The 18,035-nt window shown below is 45.1% G+C and overlaps 1 protein-coding gene across 1 annotated transcript in view; it reads right to left on the bottom strand.

The window, feature by feature from the left end:
• Positions 1–882: 882 nt before the first annotated feature.
• Positions 883–18,035, bottom strand: part of LOC110531917 (NACHT and WD repeat domain-containing protein 2) — a 92,420-nt gene continuing 75,267 nt past the window's right edge. The window contains exons 7-8 of the mRNA XM_021615394.3: positions 11,977–12,566; positions 883–6,362 (exon numbers count right to left, since the gene is read on the bottom strand). Of these exons, the coding sequence (XP_021471069.2) occupies positions 2,463–6,362; positions 11,977–12,566 (4,490 nt within the window). The 3' untranslated portion in view covers positions 883–2,462. The remainder of the gene's footprint in view (positions 6,363–11,976; positions 12,567–18,035) is intronic.

Genomic DNA, 18,035 nt, shown 5'->3' with positions numbered 1-18,035 from the left:
GTGTGTGTGGAGGAGTCTGCTGCTGTCTTTGGTGTATGAGTAATGTGCTTGCTGCAGCCAGCTCATTCTGTTTTCAGAGGGATTTATCGTGGACGCCATAAGACATGAGCTCACCCTCCGTCATTACAATGGAAGGCATGGCCACTTGCTCACTTGGCACACAGCAGATCAGACACCGGCCTCAGAGAATTAAGTTGGTAGCCCAAAGCAAAAAGCTTCAGCCGTCCAATCACATGATCTGCGTGTGTGTGTGTGTGTGTGTGTGTGTCTGCAGCTGCAGGGCAGTGGCAGAGAGCTCCAGGTGCTCTGTACATAATGATAATGACGCTGTCCAACAGCACGCTTGTCTGGAGCTGAGCGCAGAATGGGCAGGGCAATTACTTTACCCATCAACTAATGTTACATCTCTGCTTGTGTGTGTGTGTGTAATGTTTATCCAAATGAGAGAAAGAGAGAGAAGGGGCGTATCAGTTCATGTTCAATGAGTACATATAATGCACCTGTGTGTGGCTGTTTGGAGCCAAGAACAGCAAGAAAAAACATTATTAACCAGAGGGGAAAACACACTATTTCAGGTTGTCTAGACGGGAACTTTTTCACTCAGGCCCACAGTCCAGCATTGGGGAACATCAAGTGGCGTTGAGCTAGACGTTTCTGACAAGTTATAAATAGCTCTCTAAGGTATGCAATGACTGACATGACAAGATGACAATTGATGGTGCACTACCCAATTTCGAAATTGCACCTTGTGCATTCTACTATTACAACCTTCAAGAGTAAGTTGAAAGCCAGACTGAGTTTGAGGCCCACAGTTTGAGGCCCACTGGTCTAGACGATCAGTAACAACCTCAGACTGCTGCAATGAGAAGCATGACAAAGGTCTGGAGGCGAAAAGTTAACCATTTTATTACATTAAAATGTTCCGTACAAACAATGCATACACACTATTTCATTATTGCTTCAGATATAAGTTTATATTTTTCTGTTAGAATAACTCCAGTTAAACAACTCTGTAACAAAATGCAAGTACAACATTTATGAAAATATAAATATCTCTAAACAGGTAAGTCAGTCCTGACCATACAAAGAATACAGTAGAAACATTCATTACCAGTATGTCAATTGTGTCGCCAACATGTACGTTTTTTAAATTAATTCAAGTTACATGACATACAATAATAGCATATACTGGCTTCCATATGGACACATTCAAATATACTCTTAAACTGGCAATATATTATAAGTGGACTTAAACGTCTTCATTAGTAAAGATAATAAATGTTCTCTATAATTCTTCAACATAATCACAGTAAAGCACTCAAACAATTCGGTCATGATGTAAGTTATACAAGCCTTACAAAATGGACCATTGTCAACAGAACAAAACATCAAACTAGTATCGGAACTTTGGAAAATAGAATGTTTGCTTCGAGAGCAATGAAATATGTTAAAGCTTAATACTGCTTAAAATACTCAATACTGCTACTTTAATTTACCTTTGGGCCAGCGTCTCAACTGCTGAAAAAAAGTTAACATACAATTTGACAGAATAGCCCTTAAAAGGTTTTATGGAAAACAAAAATGTTAGGGTGCTGATGAGTCATCCTTGACTGAGGATATCTTTTAATTTCACTTAATTTCACGCTTAAAAACAAATAATTTATGAACCAGAAGACTTAGACCAGCTGTTAATAGATGTTTATACCTGTTTATAAATCTCCTCCTCAAATTCAACACTGCCACTAAAGTACCTTAACTCTCAATAATTGTTCTTCTTTGATCATTTCAATCAATAAAATTGATTATATATGCTAGTATATGTATCTCTGCATATACTGTGTTTACAAATTCCCTGCGTCTTTGTAATTCTCAGTAGTCTGCATGAAAATGAAATACATTTTAAAATCCAGGTACTCACTTTGATTGCATTAAGAAAAACATACTTTTTTTAAAGGAGTTGCACAAATTGCAGCAGCCAAAAGAGATTTATAGTTCTTATTTTTTTTCTACAGTACCAGTAGACGTAAATAAAACAAACATAAATATTTCTTAACAAAAGCATGTATAAGGAAGAGTATTCAAGCTCACTGGAATGGCTTTGGATATGTAAAACAGAGAAATGTAAATATCAACTTTGTTCTTCAAATGCAAAAGGACACAATGGCAAAACAATAGATTAAATATATTAAATAAATATTTTCTATATATTTATTCTAGTTTTCAAACCATTAAAAACAACTTCATCATGTGAAGAAAAAAACTAAAACGATACCATAAAGGTTGTCATACATGACTTGAGTGCAGCATTACAGTAGCAGTCAGTTTGTACCCAGGAGACTGACATCTGCAGCTAATTCAGGTGGCTGTAAACAAGAGTAAACTGCATCCCCCCGAGAAACCTCATACATCCACCTCAATCCCACCTACCTAGAATCTTCGCCCAATGCTCCACTCTCCCACTTTCACTGCAACAGTTCGTTCTTTTTGGTGGGGATGGTGGTCTCATCCTCCCCAGAGTCAGACACGTTGATGGGGCTATCCCTGGAGAAGACCTCGGTGGACTCCCTCCACAAGCAGTCTGCAATGGTCTTGAAGGCGTGGTTGCCACACTTGGGCCTTATCTTTTGTGAGGCATTGTTGACGATCTGCCGACTGTTGGATGTGGCAATCTTGATCTTGAGTGCGGCGTCCACCCTGTCCACCACCGTATAGGTGCCAATGCTGCCATCCTCGAAGCCAATGATGATGTTGAGCGCTCGCTGGGACAGGCAGAGGAAGGTGGGCGTCTTGTAGAGGGAGCATGTCCCGATGCTCTTTCCATCTGCCAGACGCATCACGATCAGGTTGGACACCACGCCCACCTCGTCATGCTCATCACTGTTCCGGAAGCAGACATAGACCAGGTAGCGCCCGTCCCTCGACAGCTTCTGCCGCCAGATGATACCGGCGGCGTGGACAAGTCTCAGCTTCCCGCTATGAAGATCCAACACGTTAATGTTCTCGTCACCTTTGGAGATGATTCCCAGTTTCCCATTTGGTGAAATTTGGAACTCCTCCAGATTTTTTAGGAAGTTAGTAGGCAGCTGGACCCGTCTGCAGACAGACTCATCTGCCACACTCCATATAAACACAGTCTCTGTAGATGTGATGAAGACAACAAAGTCTGGGCAGTCAGGAATGAGTTTGAAGTTGATAATGCTAATGCCATCGTCACAGACAAACTTCTTGGAAATACTGCCTGACCAGAGGCTAACAGCGAGCAGCTTGTTTTTTGTGATCCCCACTAGGAAGGTGTTTGCGGTGGTGATCAGTGCATTCTGTAGGGTCACCAGGATGTTGCACACCTTGTGTCCAGTGGCCAGCCTCCAGACTCGGGAGACGTTCTGTTCGCAGAGGGAAACCACAAACTGGTCATTGTGGGTCATCAGGAGCTGAGATATCTTCTGTCCGTTGATGCGAAAGATGTTTTCACCAGTGGCGGTGTGCCAGATGTACTGGCTGCACTTATCATCCGACGTCACCATGAGATCCCCAGAGGATGTCAGGACACAGTTTTCCACCAAGCCCTCATGCTTGAAGACAGTCTCTATGAAGCCTGTGCTGAAGTTCCACTTGTGGATGGCTTCAGAGCCGTCCATGGTGAACACAAAGTCCTCCCTGCCAGAAAGCTGTAAGCTCTGAATCTTCTTGCCTGTTTTGTCAATGTTGGACATGGCTGTAATGATGTCAATGTCCCAGACTGATAGCACTCCACTGCTGGCCACAGACAGGAGCAGGTTGTGGTGGATGGACTTGATGAGTTTGACGATGGCCCCAGAGATCTCAATCAGGCTGGCCATGCACTGCCCACTGTCTCTCCTCCACACAAATATGGATGACGTGTTCTCCATGGAGGCCACAATACTTTGGCCATTTTTTGAGAGGACTGCAGCCACGAATCGCTCAGCATGCTTGGCCTTGAACTTCTCTGCCATCTTCCACAACTTGGTGTCCAGGACCTCAATGCTCTTGTCTTTGCAGATGAGGATGGAGCGCTGGTCTTCTGACAGCTCAATGCCTACGACCTCGTTCTCATCCCCCCGGCAGTCATAATCTTCCATCAGTCTGGGGTTGGTGATCTCTTTGGTGTTCCACACCGACAGGCTCCCCTCATTATCGATCATCACCATCTGGTGAATGGTGTCCAGGACCAAGATGGACTTGACAAATCCCCCGGAGAACTCCGACGTGACCGTAGCTAGCTTGTCCCCAGTCCCCAGGTGGAAGATGGACGTGGTGTTGAGGTACTGACCACAGAAGGCGTACATTCCATCCGGGGAGCATTGGACGCAGGTGACCTCATACCAGCAGTGGAACAGGTAGAGGGGCCAGCCGTAGAGCAGATCGATGACATTGACATCTTTACTGGCCTCTAGCCAGGCCAAGGCATGATGGCTGGACAGGGTGAACCCATTGATGAAGGCCACCCCTCCTGTGATACCACAGTGCTTGGAGTTCTTGATGTCCACTTCGGACAGCAAGCAAGATTTATGGTTGTCATATATGAGTAGCGTGTTCTTGGTGGTTGCCACAACCAGGTACTTCTCGTCGCTGGTTAGCCTGATTCCCAGGACAACCGAATGGGCCGTGTCTATCTGCCGGAGGAGCTGCCTGCTCTCCACATCCCATGTGCTCACAGACCCATCCTCCAGGGCCACAAGTACGATGTTGGGGGCTAGAGTGGGCAGGATCTCCACGATCTGCATGTAGCTGGAGCACAGCGGCAGCCTTTCAGGACTGTAGGTGACATCCATGGAGGAGTGGAGGGGCACAATGGAGCAGTATTTGGGGCCGTCCTTGTCGCATTCCAGGAGGAGGTGTTGGAGCTTGGGTAAAGAGGTGACCACAGGGAGGAGCCTCTGCTGCAGCTCTGCGGACAGGGATGCCGGGTTCTTCATCACTTTGATCTTGATGCTGCGCAGCGTGGTGGCCAAAAACTTGAGTTCTTTCTCCTGGGAGTAGTTGTAGGCTACATCTATGTCGGTCAGTGCCTTCTCAAACTGCCCTATCTTGATCATGGTGTAGAGCCAGCTGAAGTTCATGATAACCCCGTACATGAGGTCGTCCATGCGGCCGCTCCGAGTTAGATGGTAGAGGAGCTCCGTCATCTTCCTGTGGTTGACAAAGAAGATATCAGGCTCCAGAAGGTTGCACTGGAACACCCAGGGCTGCTCGGGGGTCTGCCTGTCATAGGAGTACTTCTCGGCGGATGCTTCTTTGTGGGATGGCTGCTGGGAGTGTGGATTCTTGTGTTGGGAGATGTTAAGCGAGGCAAAGTGGTTGTTGTCACAGTGGAAGATCTTTTTCCTGCCTCCCGACCATGCCCCCAGGAAGTACTCGGCTAGGAGGCTGTGCATCTGGTGCACATCCTCCTCGTTGCTAAGATACAACTTCTGGGCGATGAGTTGCAGGTGTCTGTTGGCCCACATCATCAGGGTAGCATTATGCACCTGCCTTTCCAGCAGGTACCCCTCCAGTTCCTCTTTCAGCCTCGCCACCAGGTCATAAGAGATCCTCAGTGGGTTTTTTAGATTTGAACTCACCATGATATCTCCCAACACACTGTTATCCAATGACAGAATATCTTCCAGCTCTACCTCCGTTAACCCCACATTGGCCATGGTGATGTATCCCAGTGACCTGAATACGAACCGCTGCCCCAGCTTGTTCTCCACGGAGTAGAAGAGCTGCTCGATGCTCTCGTGCACGGTGGAGCACAGTGACTTGTCATCCACATCCTTGTGCGAGCGCCAATGCACCACCTCCTGGTAAATGAGGTTGACAAACATGGGAAGCGTACACTTGGCCAGCGCTTCATTGACGTAGATCTGCTGTCCCGAAGTCACCTTTCTCTTCAACCCCAGCAGCTGCTGCTTCAGTATCTGACTACAGGCCTTACGGTCCCGCTGCACCAGCTCTACGTAGCGCCCTTCATCATGAATCAAACAGCGGAGCTTCTGGAGGATTCCGTGTTTGTTGGGTAAAGTGGAGACCACGATGCGGACAGTGCGAGGCAGGTGGGCGGGGAGCCACCACAGCTTGCGGGCCTCGTCGGCTTCCGAGAGCTGCTCCAGGGCATCCAAGATGATGACCAGGGGCCGATGGAAAGAGGGCTCCCCCAGCAGGTTGACTAGCAGCTCCCTCAACTCCTGGATCTTGTTGGGCAAGAAGTGGATCAGGCAACGGTAGTTGATGGCTATCTGCTCGCAGATGCTCTGGAGGAGGGTGCGCAGGTTTGTGGCGAACTCGGAGGAGCCCACAAAGCGAACAATGACAACCGGGTCTGTCTCAGGACCCATCTCCGTCTGGAGCCACGTGTAGGCCTGGAAACAACAAAGAGAGAGAACATAGATTTTGCAACATTCTCAAGGTTAGAAGTCTTTCATGAAAGAGCTCTGTGACACAACACACAGAGAGAACAGACCACACTATGTTGTCAATAATGGATTGCATTTATAAAAAAACGTTTTCAAAGTCTCAAAACATCTCAAAGTGCTCTCCATTTTGAGGAAAGGGTTATCTAACTTGAGAAAGGACTTCTGTGAAAGGAGTAACTAGTTTAGTAATTTTTTATACGCTTTTTGCAATCATTTCCCACACATTACACTTTAAAATGAGTTTCAATAATTATCCTGTATGCAACCCATATAACCCTGCCTGACTCAGGAGACAATAAACAATCAGCAGGCAACATAAAGCTCTACTAAAGAGGAGGGAGCTGGAATTACTATTTGGAAGACATGGGGCGTGATATGATGCCATGGTTGGAGTTTCAAGTTTCATTAGCCGTATGTACGGTGTACACACCGTCCAACAAAATGTTTACCTGCAGGTTCCTTCTCGACAATCTTCTTTTGGCTGCATTGACAGTATTGAGTAGCTTGGATGAAAGGTGCCCAGAGTAAACGGCCTGCTCCTCAGTCTCAGTTGCTAATATATGCATATTATTATTAGTATTGGATAGAAAACACTCTGAAGTTTCTAAAACTGTTTGAATGATGTCTGTGAGTATAACAGAACTCATATGGCAGGCAAAAACCTGAGAAGAAATCCAAACAGGAAGTGAGAAATCTGAGGTTGGTCGATTTTCAACCAAGGCCTTATTGAATTCACAGTGGGATATGAATGAAGTTGCTTCCACTAGATGTCAACAGTCTTTAGAAACTTGAATGAGGCTACTACTGTGTTGTGGGACTGAATAAGAGCTGAATGAGTCAGGTTTTTCTGTGAGTTGGTGGTGACCTAACATAATCGTTTGTGGTGCTTTCGCTGTAAAGCCTATTTGAAATCGGACACTGTGGTGGGATTAACAACAAGATTACTTTTAAAACGGTATAAGATACATGTATGTTTGAGGAATTTGAATTATGAGATTTCTGTTGTTTTGAATTTGGCGCCCTGCACTTTCACTATCATCCCGTTAATGGGATTGCAGCCCTAAGAAGATAACAACAATAAGAAATAAAAAAGATAAGAATATGAACATAAAGTAAATGGCATAAGTATAATTCCAATTCATGATCCAGTGTTTGTCGATCGTAGGAAATGATTGCACATCTGAGCAAACAAAGTAATAATTAATGCAAAAATAGCCATAAAAAGAAAAGTAGAGTAGGAACCGACAAGATGCGCACCTTCATCAGCACTGAGCAGTGCACAGAGGAGAGATATTTGCTTCAGTACTGGGTATTTTGCCCCCTGTGGCCAATGTATAAAGTCAGAACATCTGCTGTCTCAGCCACTGCCTGTCAAGGGAGTACCTCAAGTCTCGATCCTAGGCTCCACACTCTTCTCAATTTACATCAACAACATAGCTCAGGCAGTAGGAAGGTCTCTCATCTATTTGTATGCAGATGACACAGTCTTATACTTAGCTGGCCTCTCTGGCCCCTCCCTGGATTTTGTGTTAAACACTCCACAACAAAGCTTTTTTGTGTCCAACAAGTTCTCTGCCCTTAACACTGTTCTGAACACTTCCAAAACAAAGGTAATGTGTTTCAGTAAGAAGAATGCCCCTTTCCCCACAGGTGTGATTACTACCACTGAGGGTTTAGAGCTTGAGGTAGTCACCTCATACAAGTACTTGGGAGTATGGCTAAACGGTGCACTGTCCTTCTCTCAGCACATATCAAAGCTGCTGGCTAAAGTTAAATCTAGACTTGGTTTCCTCTATCATAATCGCTCCTCTTTCACCCCAGCTGTCAAACTAACCCTGATTCAGATGATAAGCATCAAACAGTGTACCATGTTTGTGGTTTGTACCATGTTTGTGGTGCTACCATGTTGTGCTGCTGCCATATTGTGTTGCTACCGTGTTGTTGTCATGTTGTGTTCCGTTCTACCCATGCTAGATTACGGAGATGTAATTTATAGATCGACAGGTACAATAAGGGTGCTCTTGAGCATCTAGATGTCCAATACCATTTGTCCATCAAATTTGCCACCAATGCTCCTCTGTAAACTGGCCATCTCTGTATACCCGACACAAAACCCACTGGTTGATGCTTATTTATAAAACCTTCTTAGGCCTCACTCTACCCCTATCTGAGATACCGATTGCAGCCCTCATCCTCCACATACAACACCAGTTCTGCCAGTCACATTCTGTTAAAGGGCTCCAAAGCACACACATCCCTGGGTTGCTCCTCCTTTCAGTTCGCTGCAGCTAGGAACTGGAACAAGCTGCAAAAAACTATCAAACTGGACAGTTTTACCTTCATCTCTACATTCAGAGACTCAATCACACTCCTACTGACACTTGTGGCTGCTTCTGGGGACGCATTATTGTCTCTCTCGTTTTGCCCTTTGTGCTGTTGTCTGTGCCCAACAATGTTTGTACCATGTTTGTGGTGCTACCATGTTGTGCTGCTGGCATATTGTGTTGCTACCGTGTTGTTGTCATGTTGTGTTCCTACCATGCTGTGTTGTCATGTGTTGATGCCATGCTGTAATTTTGTCTTAGGTCTCTCTTTCTGTAGTGTTGTCTTGTCTCTCTTGTCAGAGTGTATGTTTTGCCCTACATTTTTATTTTTAATTCCAGCCCCTCCGTCCCCGCAGGAGGCCTTTTGCCTTTTGGCAGGTCATCATTGTATATAATAAATTGTTCTTAACTGACTTCCCTAGTTAAATAAAGGTAAAACAAAATTACAATAATAAGTTGTTTAAAATCTGATAACATTCAGTATCAAAAATATGCAAAAGGAGAGAACATTAGAAAGGGGGCTGAACTCAGTTTGTAGAACTAATACATTATTCAAGAGATTCAAACCTGTGAACATTTTAAGCTTTGCCAAGGCCATGAGCTAAACAGAAAAACAACAAGTGAAAATGAAAACATGCTCAAGAGTAAGATAGAAGCAGCCTGCTCCCAGATCTGTTTGTGCTTTTGCCTACTCCATTGTCATTGTCAAGCCAAACATGTTTCGCATGACAATTCCATAAGGAGTTGGCAAGGGAGCAGAAAATGACTGGCACCCAGGCTAAGATAAAAACACCCAATGACTTTCCCATAATGAAAGAGATTTTATGAATCAGCGCTGCTCCCTGTTTCATCCATATTCATAGTTTAATAATTAACGAAGGCCCCCTGCTGTGATTCCTAGAATCATTAAACATAATTTGACACTTTCTGAGAAGTTCTAGAGGCTCTGAGATATGCTACAGAAGTGTGGGTGTGTGAGAGTGTGTGAGAGAGCCAATGTGTGCGTCTGTGTGTGTGTGCCTATATGTGGGACAAATATGTATGTGCATATGTGAGTTGGTTTGTGTATCTCGGTGTGTGTGACGTGTGTGAGAAAATATGTGAGCACGTGTGTGTGTGTGGAGTGCATGGCAACTCCAAGGAGTGTACGGCAGGTCTCAGAGCGCATCATGACGTGATCTTCCTGTCTGGGTTGCCCCCCCCCCCCCGGGTTGTGCCGTTGAGGAGATCTTTGTGGGCTGTACTCGGCCTTGTCTCAGGATGGTAAGTTGGTGGTTGAAGATATCCCTCTAGTGGTGTGGGGGCTGTGCTTTGGCAAAGTGGGTGGGGTTATATCCTTCCTGTTTGGCCCTGTCTGTGGGTATCATCGGATGGGGCCACAGTGTCTCCTGACCCCTCCTGTCTCAGCCTCCAGTATTTATGCTGCAGTAGTTTATGTGTCGGGGGGCTAGGGTCAGTTTGTTATATCTGGAGTACTTCTCCTGTCTTATCCGGTGTCCTGTGTGAATTTAAGTATGCTCTCTCTAATTCTCTCTTTCTCTCGGAGGACCTGAGCCCTGGGACCATGCCTCAGGACTACCTGGTATGATGACTCCTTGCTGTCCCCAGTCCACCTGGCCGTGCTGCTGCTCCAGTTTCAACTGTTCTGTCTGCGGCTATGGAATCCTGACCTGTTCACCGAACGTGCTACCTGTCCCAGACCTGCTGTTTTCAACTCTCTAGAGACAGCAGGAGTGGTAGAGATACTCTTCATGATCGGCTATGAAAAGCTAACTGACATTTACTCCTGAGGTGCTGTACCCTCGACAACTACTGTGATTATTATTATTTGACCATGCTGGTCATTTATGAACATTTTAACATCTTGGCCATGTTTTGTTATAATCTCCACCCGGCACAGTCAGAAGAGGACTGGCCACCCCACATAGCCTGGTTCCTCTCTAGGTTTCTTCCTAGGTTTTGGCCTTTCTAGGGAGTTTTTCCTAGCCACCGTGCCTCTACACCTGCATTGCTTGCTGTTTGGCGTTTTAGGCTGGGTTTCTGTACAGCACTTTGAGATATCAGCTGATGTCCGAAGGGCTATATAAATACATTTGATTTGATGACAGAATTAGCGGTAGTGACACAAATCTGTGAGTCTGCTCCGGGCGATAGGCTGTGTCAACAGATCCATCATTCCATACCTCCTTCCATTCCCCCATCACTCCTCTTATCCAAAAACACAGACCACCTCCCCACTCATCCTGGCAATGTATAACTCCTGAAGGCCACAGAAGCAGAAGCAAGACAAAGCAAATCAAGAAAAACAGGGGCATCCCACTTTAATGTCTAGCACTGATCTCTGCGACAACTGCTGGAATTATGTATTTGAAGTAACGATCTGAACAATCTATTTCACCTGTGATAAATTATGTGTCAACCGTGATATATTAGAGGTGAAATAATCTTACTGTGTCTGTGTACACAACTATGATAGTGTAGCCTACCACAGTCCTTCTTTAACTCCTATCATCCCTCTCCTTTCCACCGTTGTTCTGTCTTAATCTATAAACAGCATGTTTCATCCCTGTCTCCTCAGCACTCATCTTGCCTGCCTTTCAGTGAATTAGGAGAGAAATATTTAACACAATGGAGCAGCAGAATGACACTGTGAGAGTTTGGCTTTGTGCCCAAATATGTGTGGCTTTGTCAAGCTTTGTTCCGTGCCCGTATTTCATAAAGTAAATCACTTTATCTTACAAAAAGGCAATTTCATGACATCCATTATAAAGGTTGAAGAGAGAAGCAGGGTAGAGCCGCCCCGGGTGACTGCACTGTGGGCTCCCTGCAACATGACCCTAATGGGCCCGACTGGTTGAACAGCCAGATGGCCCAGCAACAGACAAGCCAGTGAGTGAACACTGACTTGACACACACACACGTATGGGCACACAGCGATACAGGCACACATCCATGCATACACAAACATAGGACTCACATGTAGCAAACAAACACATACAGATGGATAATGCATGTGTAGCGAGCACACGCACACACTTGCATACTCTCGCACACAGAAGGAGGCACACACACAGATGGACACACTCACACAGACAAACACAGAGAGAATGAATGTTTGTTGCGCAAGCTAAAGCCATCGTTTTATTTTTTAATCAACATTTATCTAAACCAGGAAGTCCCATTAAGTCCGAAAGACCAAAAGTCCACTCCCCACGGTACATTGGCATGACTCTCACCTGTTTGGCCACCTCTGCTAGCAGCAGTGTCTTCCCCGTGCATGGCCCGCCGTAAACAACCAGAGGGCTCATCCTACTCTCCTTAGACGGTAGCAGATACTCCTGCACCAGGTCCAGTGTCTCGCTCTTATAATCGTAGAACGAAGAGAAGTTCTTACACAGGGACAGGTGCTGGAGGATCTCATCGTACAGGGGGTCCGTCTCTGTGTCAAAGTTCTGCTGGACCGTGGCCTGGATGATGTCCACCATATCCTCGTAGAACTGTTTACACAAGCCTTCAACGTAGTGGCTCTCCACCTCTTGGGAGTAGCCTAACTTCATATCGCAGTGCGTCACAGAGGAGTAGACGCGGAGGTTTGACGAGGCCACCACTGTTGGGATAAACTCATCCCGCACTTTTAAGAGACGTTCGTAGGCTTCCTGGTTACGCATGACGCGGTCCTCAGCGATGACGATGTCCATGTACTTGGCCATCTCCGGAAGCTTGGCATGTCGGTCGAAGTTGGAGATCTTGCGGATGTAGCAGACACACTTCTTGAGGAAGGCTGGCGTTTGTTTACCCAAGGCGAAGTCCAGTTCATCCTCCAAGGCTGAAAAATGGTAGAAAAACAAACATACAATCAATCAATCAATCCAAAGTTTGAAAGTTTTGTCCATAAAGACATTTGCTATATAATGTTTCTGAGGAGTTAGGCTAACCTTGCGCTTCCAATGCCATTATATAAAACCCACAGATGATTTGGAGTCCTAATATTGGTCAAAGTTATTTGAAAATGTGTCCCTGAAGTAGCCAGGCTACTAACATGCCTACCCCTTTTCAAAGTAACTTGAAAATGCAAGCACTGGGTGCTGTTGTGTGCTCCGACGCTTGTCTTCAAAACAGACACATTTTGAGGTTTGCAAATCTTTTAGTAAAGCTGCACAGATTCTGGCAGTCTTTTTTAGCCTGTCTTTAGTCTGTGATTAGATTTAGTTAGTTTCCACTATGCCTTGTTATTAAGGAGAAACATGGTTGATACAATCACATAAATCAGCATTGCAGCCTTATCACAGACCCCTAAAGAGCCAGCTCTACACTGAGAAAACCCTTACGCTTCCAAATAGAACCCTTTTGGGTTCCATATACAACCCTTTCCACAGAGTTCTACATGAAATCCAAAAGGGTTCTACCTAAAACTAAAAATGGTTCGATCCTAAAAGGGTTATCCTACGGGGACAGCCGAATAACCGTTTTGGAACCCTTTTTTCTATTAGTGTACTGAAACTCTGCCAGCATCTTCTGTGTGGTATCGAACACACTGCAGCGTGCTATAGAAACAATGGAGAGAAAAGAAGGGGAGAGCGGCTGGAGGGGAAGAGAAGTGAGTGCATGGAAATGTTGTATGAAGCTTGGTTTAGTCAATAACTGGCATACTGAATGTATTTTTACTTAGGCTACATAAAAGCCTTGGCTATTCCTTTGAACGAATCAAACATAGAAATCTGACTACTGGAGATTCTTTTTTTTCAACGAGTTGGACGGGAAGGAGTTACTTAAGACGCCTGGCAAGGCCCTCATCCCTGTCATTCGCGGGAGAATGAGACTGAGGTATCGTGGACAAAGATCCGGGTGCCTTGTTAGGATCAGTCACCGAGAGGGTAATCTACCTTTACCAGCGGTCATATTAGCCAACTTACAATTATTACAATGATAATAAAAATAGACGAACTACGATCACATATATCCTACCAACAGAACATTAAAAACTGTAATATCTTATGTTTCACCAAGTCATGACTGAACAACGACATGAATAACATACAGCTGGCGTGTTTTAAGCTTTTTCGGCAGGATAGAACAGCGGCCTTTGGTAAAACAAGGTGTGGAGGTTTATGTATATTTGTAAACAGCAGCTGCTGCATGATATCTAAGGAAGTCTCAAGGTTTTGCTCACCTGAGATGGAGTATCTCATGATAAGCTCTAGACCACAATATTTACCAAGAGAGTTTTCATCTGTATATTTCGAAGCTGTCTACATACCCCCACAAACCGATGCTGACACTAAGACTGCACTCAATGAGCTGTATACGGCCATAAGTAAACAGGAAAATGCTCATTCAGAGGCGGCAATCCTAGTGGCCGGTGAGATTAATGCATGAAAACTCAAATCAGTTTTTCATAATTTCTACTAACATGTTAAATGTGCAACCAGAGGGAAAAAACCTCTAGACCACCTTTACTCCACACACAGAGGCGTGTACAAAGCTCTCCCTTGCCCTCCATTTTTCAAATCTGACCATAATTCTGTCCTCCTGATTCCTACTTACAAACAAAAACTAAGCAGGAAGCATCAGTGACTGGGTCAATAAGAAAGTGATGAGATGAAGCAGATACTAAACTACAGGACTGTTTTGCTAGCACAGACTGGAATATGTTCCGCAATTCTTACGATGGCATTGGGGAGTACACCACATCAGTCACTGGCTTCATCAATAAGTGCATTGATGACGTCGTCCCCACAGTGACCGTATGTACATACCACAACCAGAAGCCATGGATTACAGTCAACATCGCACTGAGCTAAAGGGTAGAGCTGCCGCTTTAAAGGAGCGGGACTCTAACCTGGAAGCTTATAAGAAATCCCGTTATGCCCTCCGACGATCCATCAAACAGGCAAAGCATCAATACAGGACGAAGATTGAATCATACTACACCGGCTCTGATGCTCGTCGGATGTGGCAGGGCTTGCACACTGTTACAGACTACAAAGGGAAGCACAGCCATGAGCTGACCAGTGACACGAGGCTACCAGACAAGCTAAATTACTCCTATGCTCATTTTGAGGCAAGTAACACTGAAGCACGCATGAGAGCATCAGTTGTTCTGGATGACTGTGTGATCACGCTCTCCATAGACGATGTGAGTAAGACCTTTAAACAGGTCAACATTTACAAGGCTGCAGGGCCAGACGGATTACCAGGACGTGCATTCCGAGCATGCGCTGACCAACTGGCAAGCGTCTTCACTGACATTTTCAACCTGTCCCTGACTGAGTCTGTAATACCAACATGTATCAAACTGACCACCATAGTCCCCGTGCCCAAGAACACTAAGGTAACCTGCCTAAATGACTACTGACCTGTAGCACTCATGTCTGTAGACATGAAGTGCTTTGAAAGACTGGTCATGGCTCACATAAACACCATTATCCCAGAAACCCTAGACCCACTCCAATTTGCATACCGCCCATACAGATGCATACAGATCCACAGATGATGCAATCTCTATTGCACTCAACACTGCCCTTTCCTACCTGGACAAAAGGAACACCTACTGTATGTGAGAATGCTATTCATTGATTATAGCTCAGCGTTCAACACCATAGTGCCCCCAAAGCTCATCACTAAGCTAAGGACCCTGGGACTAAACACCTCCCTCTGCAAATGGATCCTGGACATCCTGATGGGCCACCCCCAGGTGGTAAGGGTAGGTAACAACACATCTGCCACACTGATCCTCAACAGGGGGGCCCCTGTGGTGTGTGCTCAGTCCCTCCTGTACTCCATGTTCACTCATGACTGCATGACCAGGCACGAATCCAACACCATCATCAAGTTTGCCAATGACACAACAGCGGTAGGCCTGATCACCAACAACGATGAGACAGCCTGCCTATAGGGAGGAGGTCAGAGACCTGGCTGTGTTGTGTCAGGACAAAAACCTCTCCTTCAACGTGATCAAGACAAACTAAATGATTGTGGTCTGCAGGAAAAGGAGGACCGAGCATGCCCCCATTCTCATCGACCGGGCTGAAGTGGAGCATGTTGAGAACTTCAAGTTCCTTGATGTCCACATCACCAACAAACTGTCATGGTCCAAACACACTAAGATAGCTGTGAAGAGGGCACGACAAATCCCCCATCAGGAGACTGAAAAGATTTGGCATGGATCCTCAGATCCTCAAAAGCTTCTACAGCTGCACCATCGAGAGCATCACTGGTTGCATCACTGCCTGGTATGGAAACTGCTCGACCCCAGACCGCAAGGCCCTACAGAGGGCAGTGTGTACGGTCCAGTACATCACTGGGGCCAAGCTTCCCGCCATCCAGGACCTCTATAACAGGCGGTGTCAGAGGAAGGCACTAAACATTGTCAAAGACTCCAGCCACCCTAGTCATAGACTGCTCTCTCTTCTACCACATGGCAAGCGGTACCGGAGCGCCAAATCTAGATCAAAAAGGCTTCTCAACAGCTTCCTCCCCCAAGTCATAAGACTCATGAACAGCTAATCAAAAGGCTATCCAGACCCCTCTTTTATGCTGCTGCTTCTCTCTGTTTATTATCTATGCATGGTCACTTTAACTCTACCTACATGTACATAATTACCTCAAATACCTCAACTAACCGGTGCCCCGGCACATTGACTCTGTACTGGTACCTTTGTGGCTGCAGGACCGGGGCGGCAGGGTAGCCTAGTGGTTAGAGCGTTGGAATAGTAACCGGAAGGTTGCAAGTTCAAACCCCCGAGCTGACAAGGTACAAATCTGTCATTCTGCCCCTGAACAGGCAGTTGTTCTAGGCCATAATTGAAAATAAGAATTTGTTCTTAACTGACTTGCCTAGTTAAATAAAGGTAAAATAAACCATTGTAAACCATTGTTCAGGAATGGCAGCAGGCAGGTGTGATCTGCATCTGCACACACAGTGAGGTGAAGACTTTTGGAGGATGATCTGGTTTCAAGGAGGGCAGCAAAGAAGCCAATTCTCTCCAGGAAAAACATCAGGTATATTCTGCAAAAGGCACAGGGATTGGACTGCTGAGGGCTGGGGTAATTTTCTCTAATGAATCCCCTTTCCAATTGTTTGGGGCATCTGGGAAAAAAAGCTTGTCCGGACAAGGTGAGCGCTACCATCAGTCCTGTGTCATGCCAACAGTAAAGCATCCTGAGACCATTCATGTGTGGGGTTGCTTCTCAGCCAAGGGAGTGGGCTCACTCACAATTTTGCCTAAGAACACAGCCATGATAAAAGAATGGTACCAACACATCTTCCGAGAGCAACTTCTCCCAACCATCCAGGAACAGTTTGATGATGAACAATGCCTTTTCCAGCTTGATGGAGCACCTTGCTATAAGGCAAAAGTGTTAACTAATTGGCTCGGGGAACAAAACATTGATATTTTGGGTCCATTGCTAGGAAACTCCCCAGATCTTAATCCCAATTGCCCAAGAGGCGGGTGGACAAACAAAACCCCACAAATTCTGACAAACTCCAAGCATTGATTACGCAAGAATGGGCTTCCATCAGTCAGGATTTGGCCCAGAATTTAATTGACAGCATGCCAGGGCGGATTGCAGAGGTCTTGAAGAAGAAGTGTCTACACCGCAAATATTGACTCTTTGCATCAACTTCATGTAATTGTCAATAAAAGCCTTTGACACTTATGAAATGCTTGTAATTATACTTCAGTATTCCATAGTAACATCTGACAAAAAATATCTAAAGACACTGAAGCAGCAAACTTTGTGGAAATTAATATTTGTGTCAATCTCAAAACTTTCGGCCACGACTGTAAATAGCCTCGCTATTGTTATTTTACTGCTGCTGTTTAATTATTATAATTAGTTTTTCTTCTAAATTTTTCCTTAGCATGTTTTACTTCTTAACTTCTTAAAGCATTGTTGGTTAAGGGCTTGTAAGTAAGCATTTCACAGTAAGATCGACACCTGTTGTATTCATGTGACAAATAAGATTTGATTTGGTGAAATGACTTTGTGTGAATTCATAATGTCCACAGCGTATTTGGCTCAACAGGGGAAAATAGTTAGAAACAACTTCAAAACTCCCCATATATTTATTAAAAAGTAGACTGCCACGAGCTGTGTTGCTGCTTTCTCTCTAGGTACAAATGCCTGGCCTACAAAGAAACCGAGCGGGAACCCATGATGACAATGTCCCACAAAATTCAAGAAACCTTGCACAGTATATCAATCAAAAAAGGTTACAGAGAAACACCTTGCAGATACCTGGAATATACTTATTTTTCTCTCATCCTCAGAATGGATGATATTTTTAAAA

The sequence above is a fragment of the Oncorhynchus mykiss genome, chromosome 9 (assembly GCF_057628025.1).
Source record: "Oncorhynchus mykiss isolate SJ-2025 chromosome 9, ASM5762802v1, whole genome shotgun sequence".
NCBI classification, from domain to species: Eukaryota; Metazoa; Chordata; class Actinopteri; order Salmoniformes; family Salmonidae; genus Oncorhynchus; species Oncorhynchus mykiss.
This window is presented reverse-complemented; position numbering and strand designations above follow the sequence as displayed.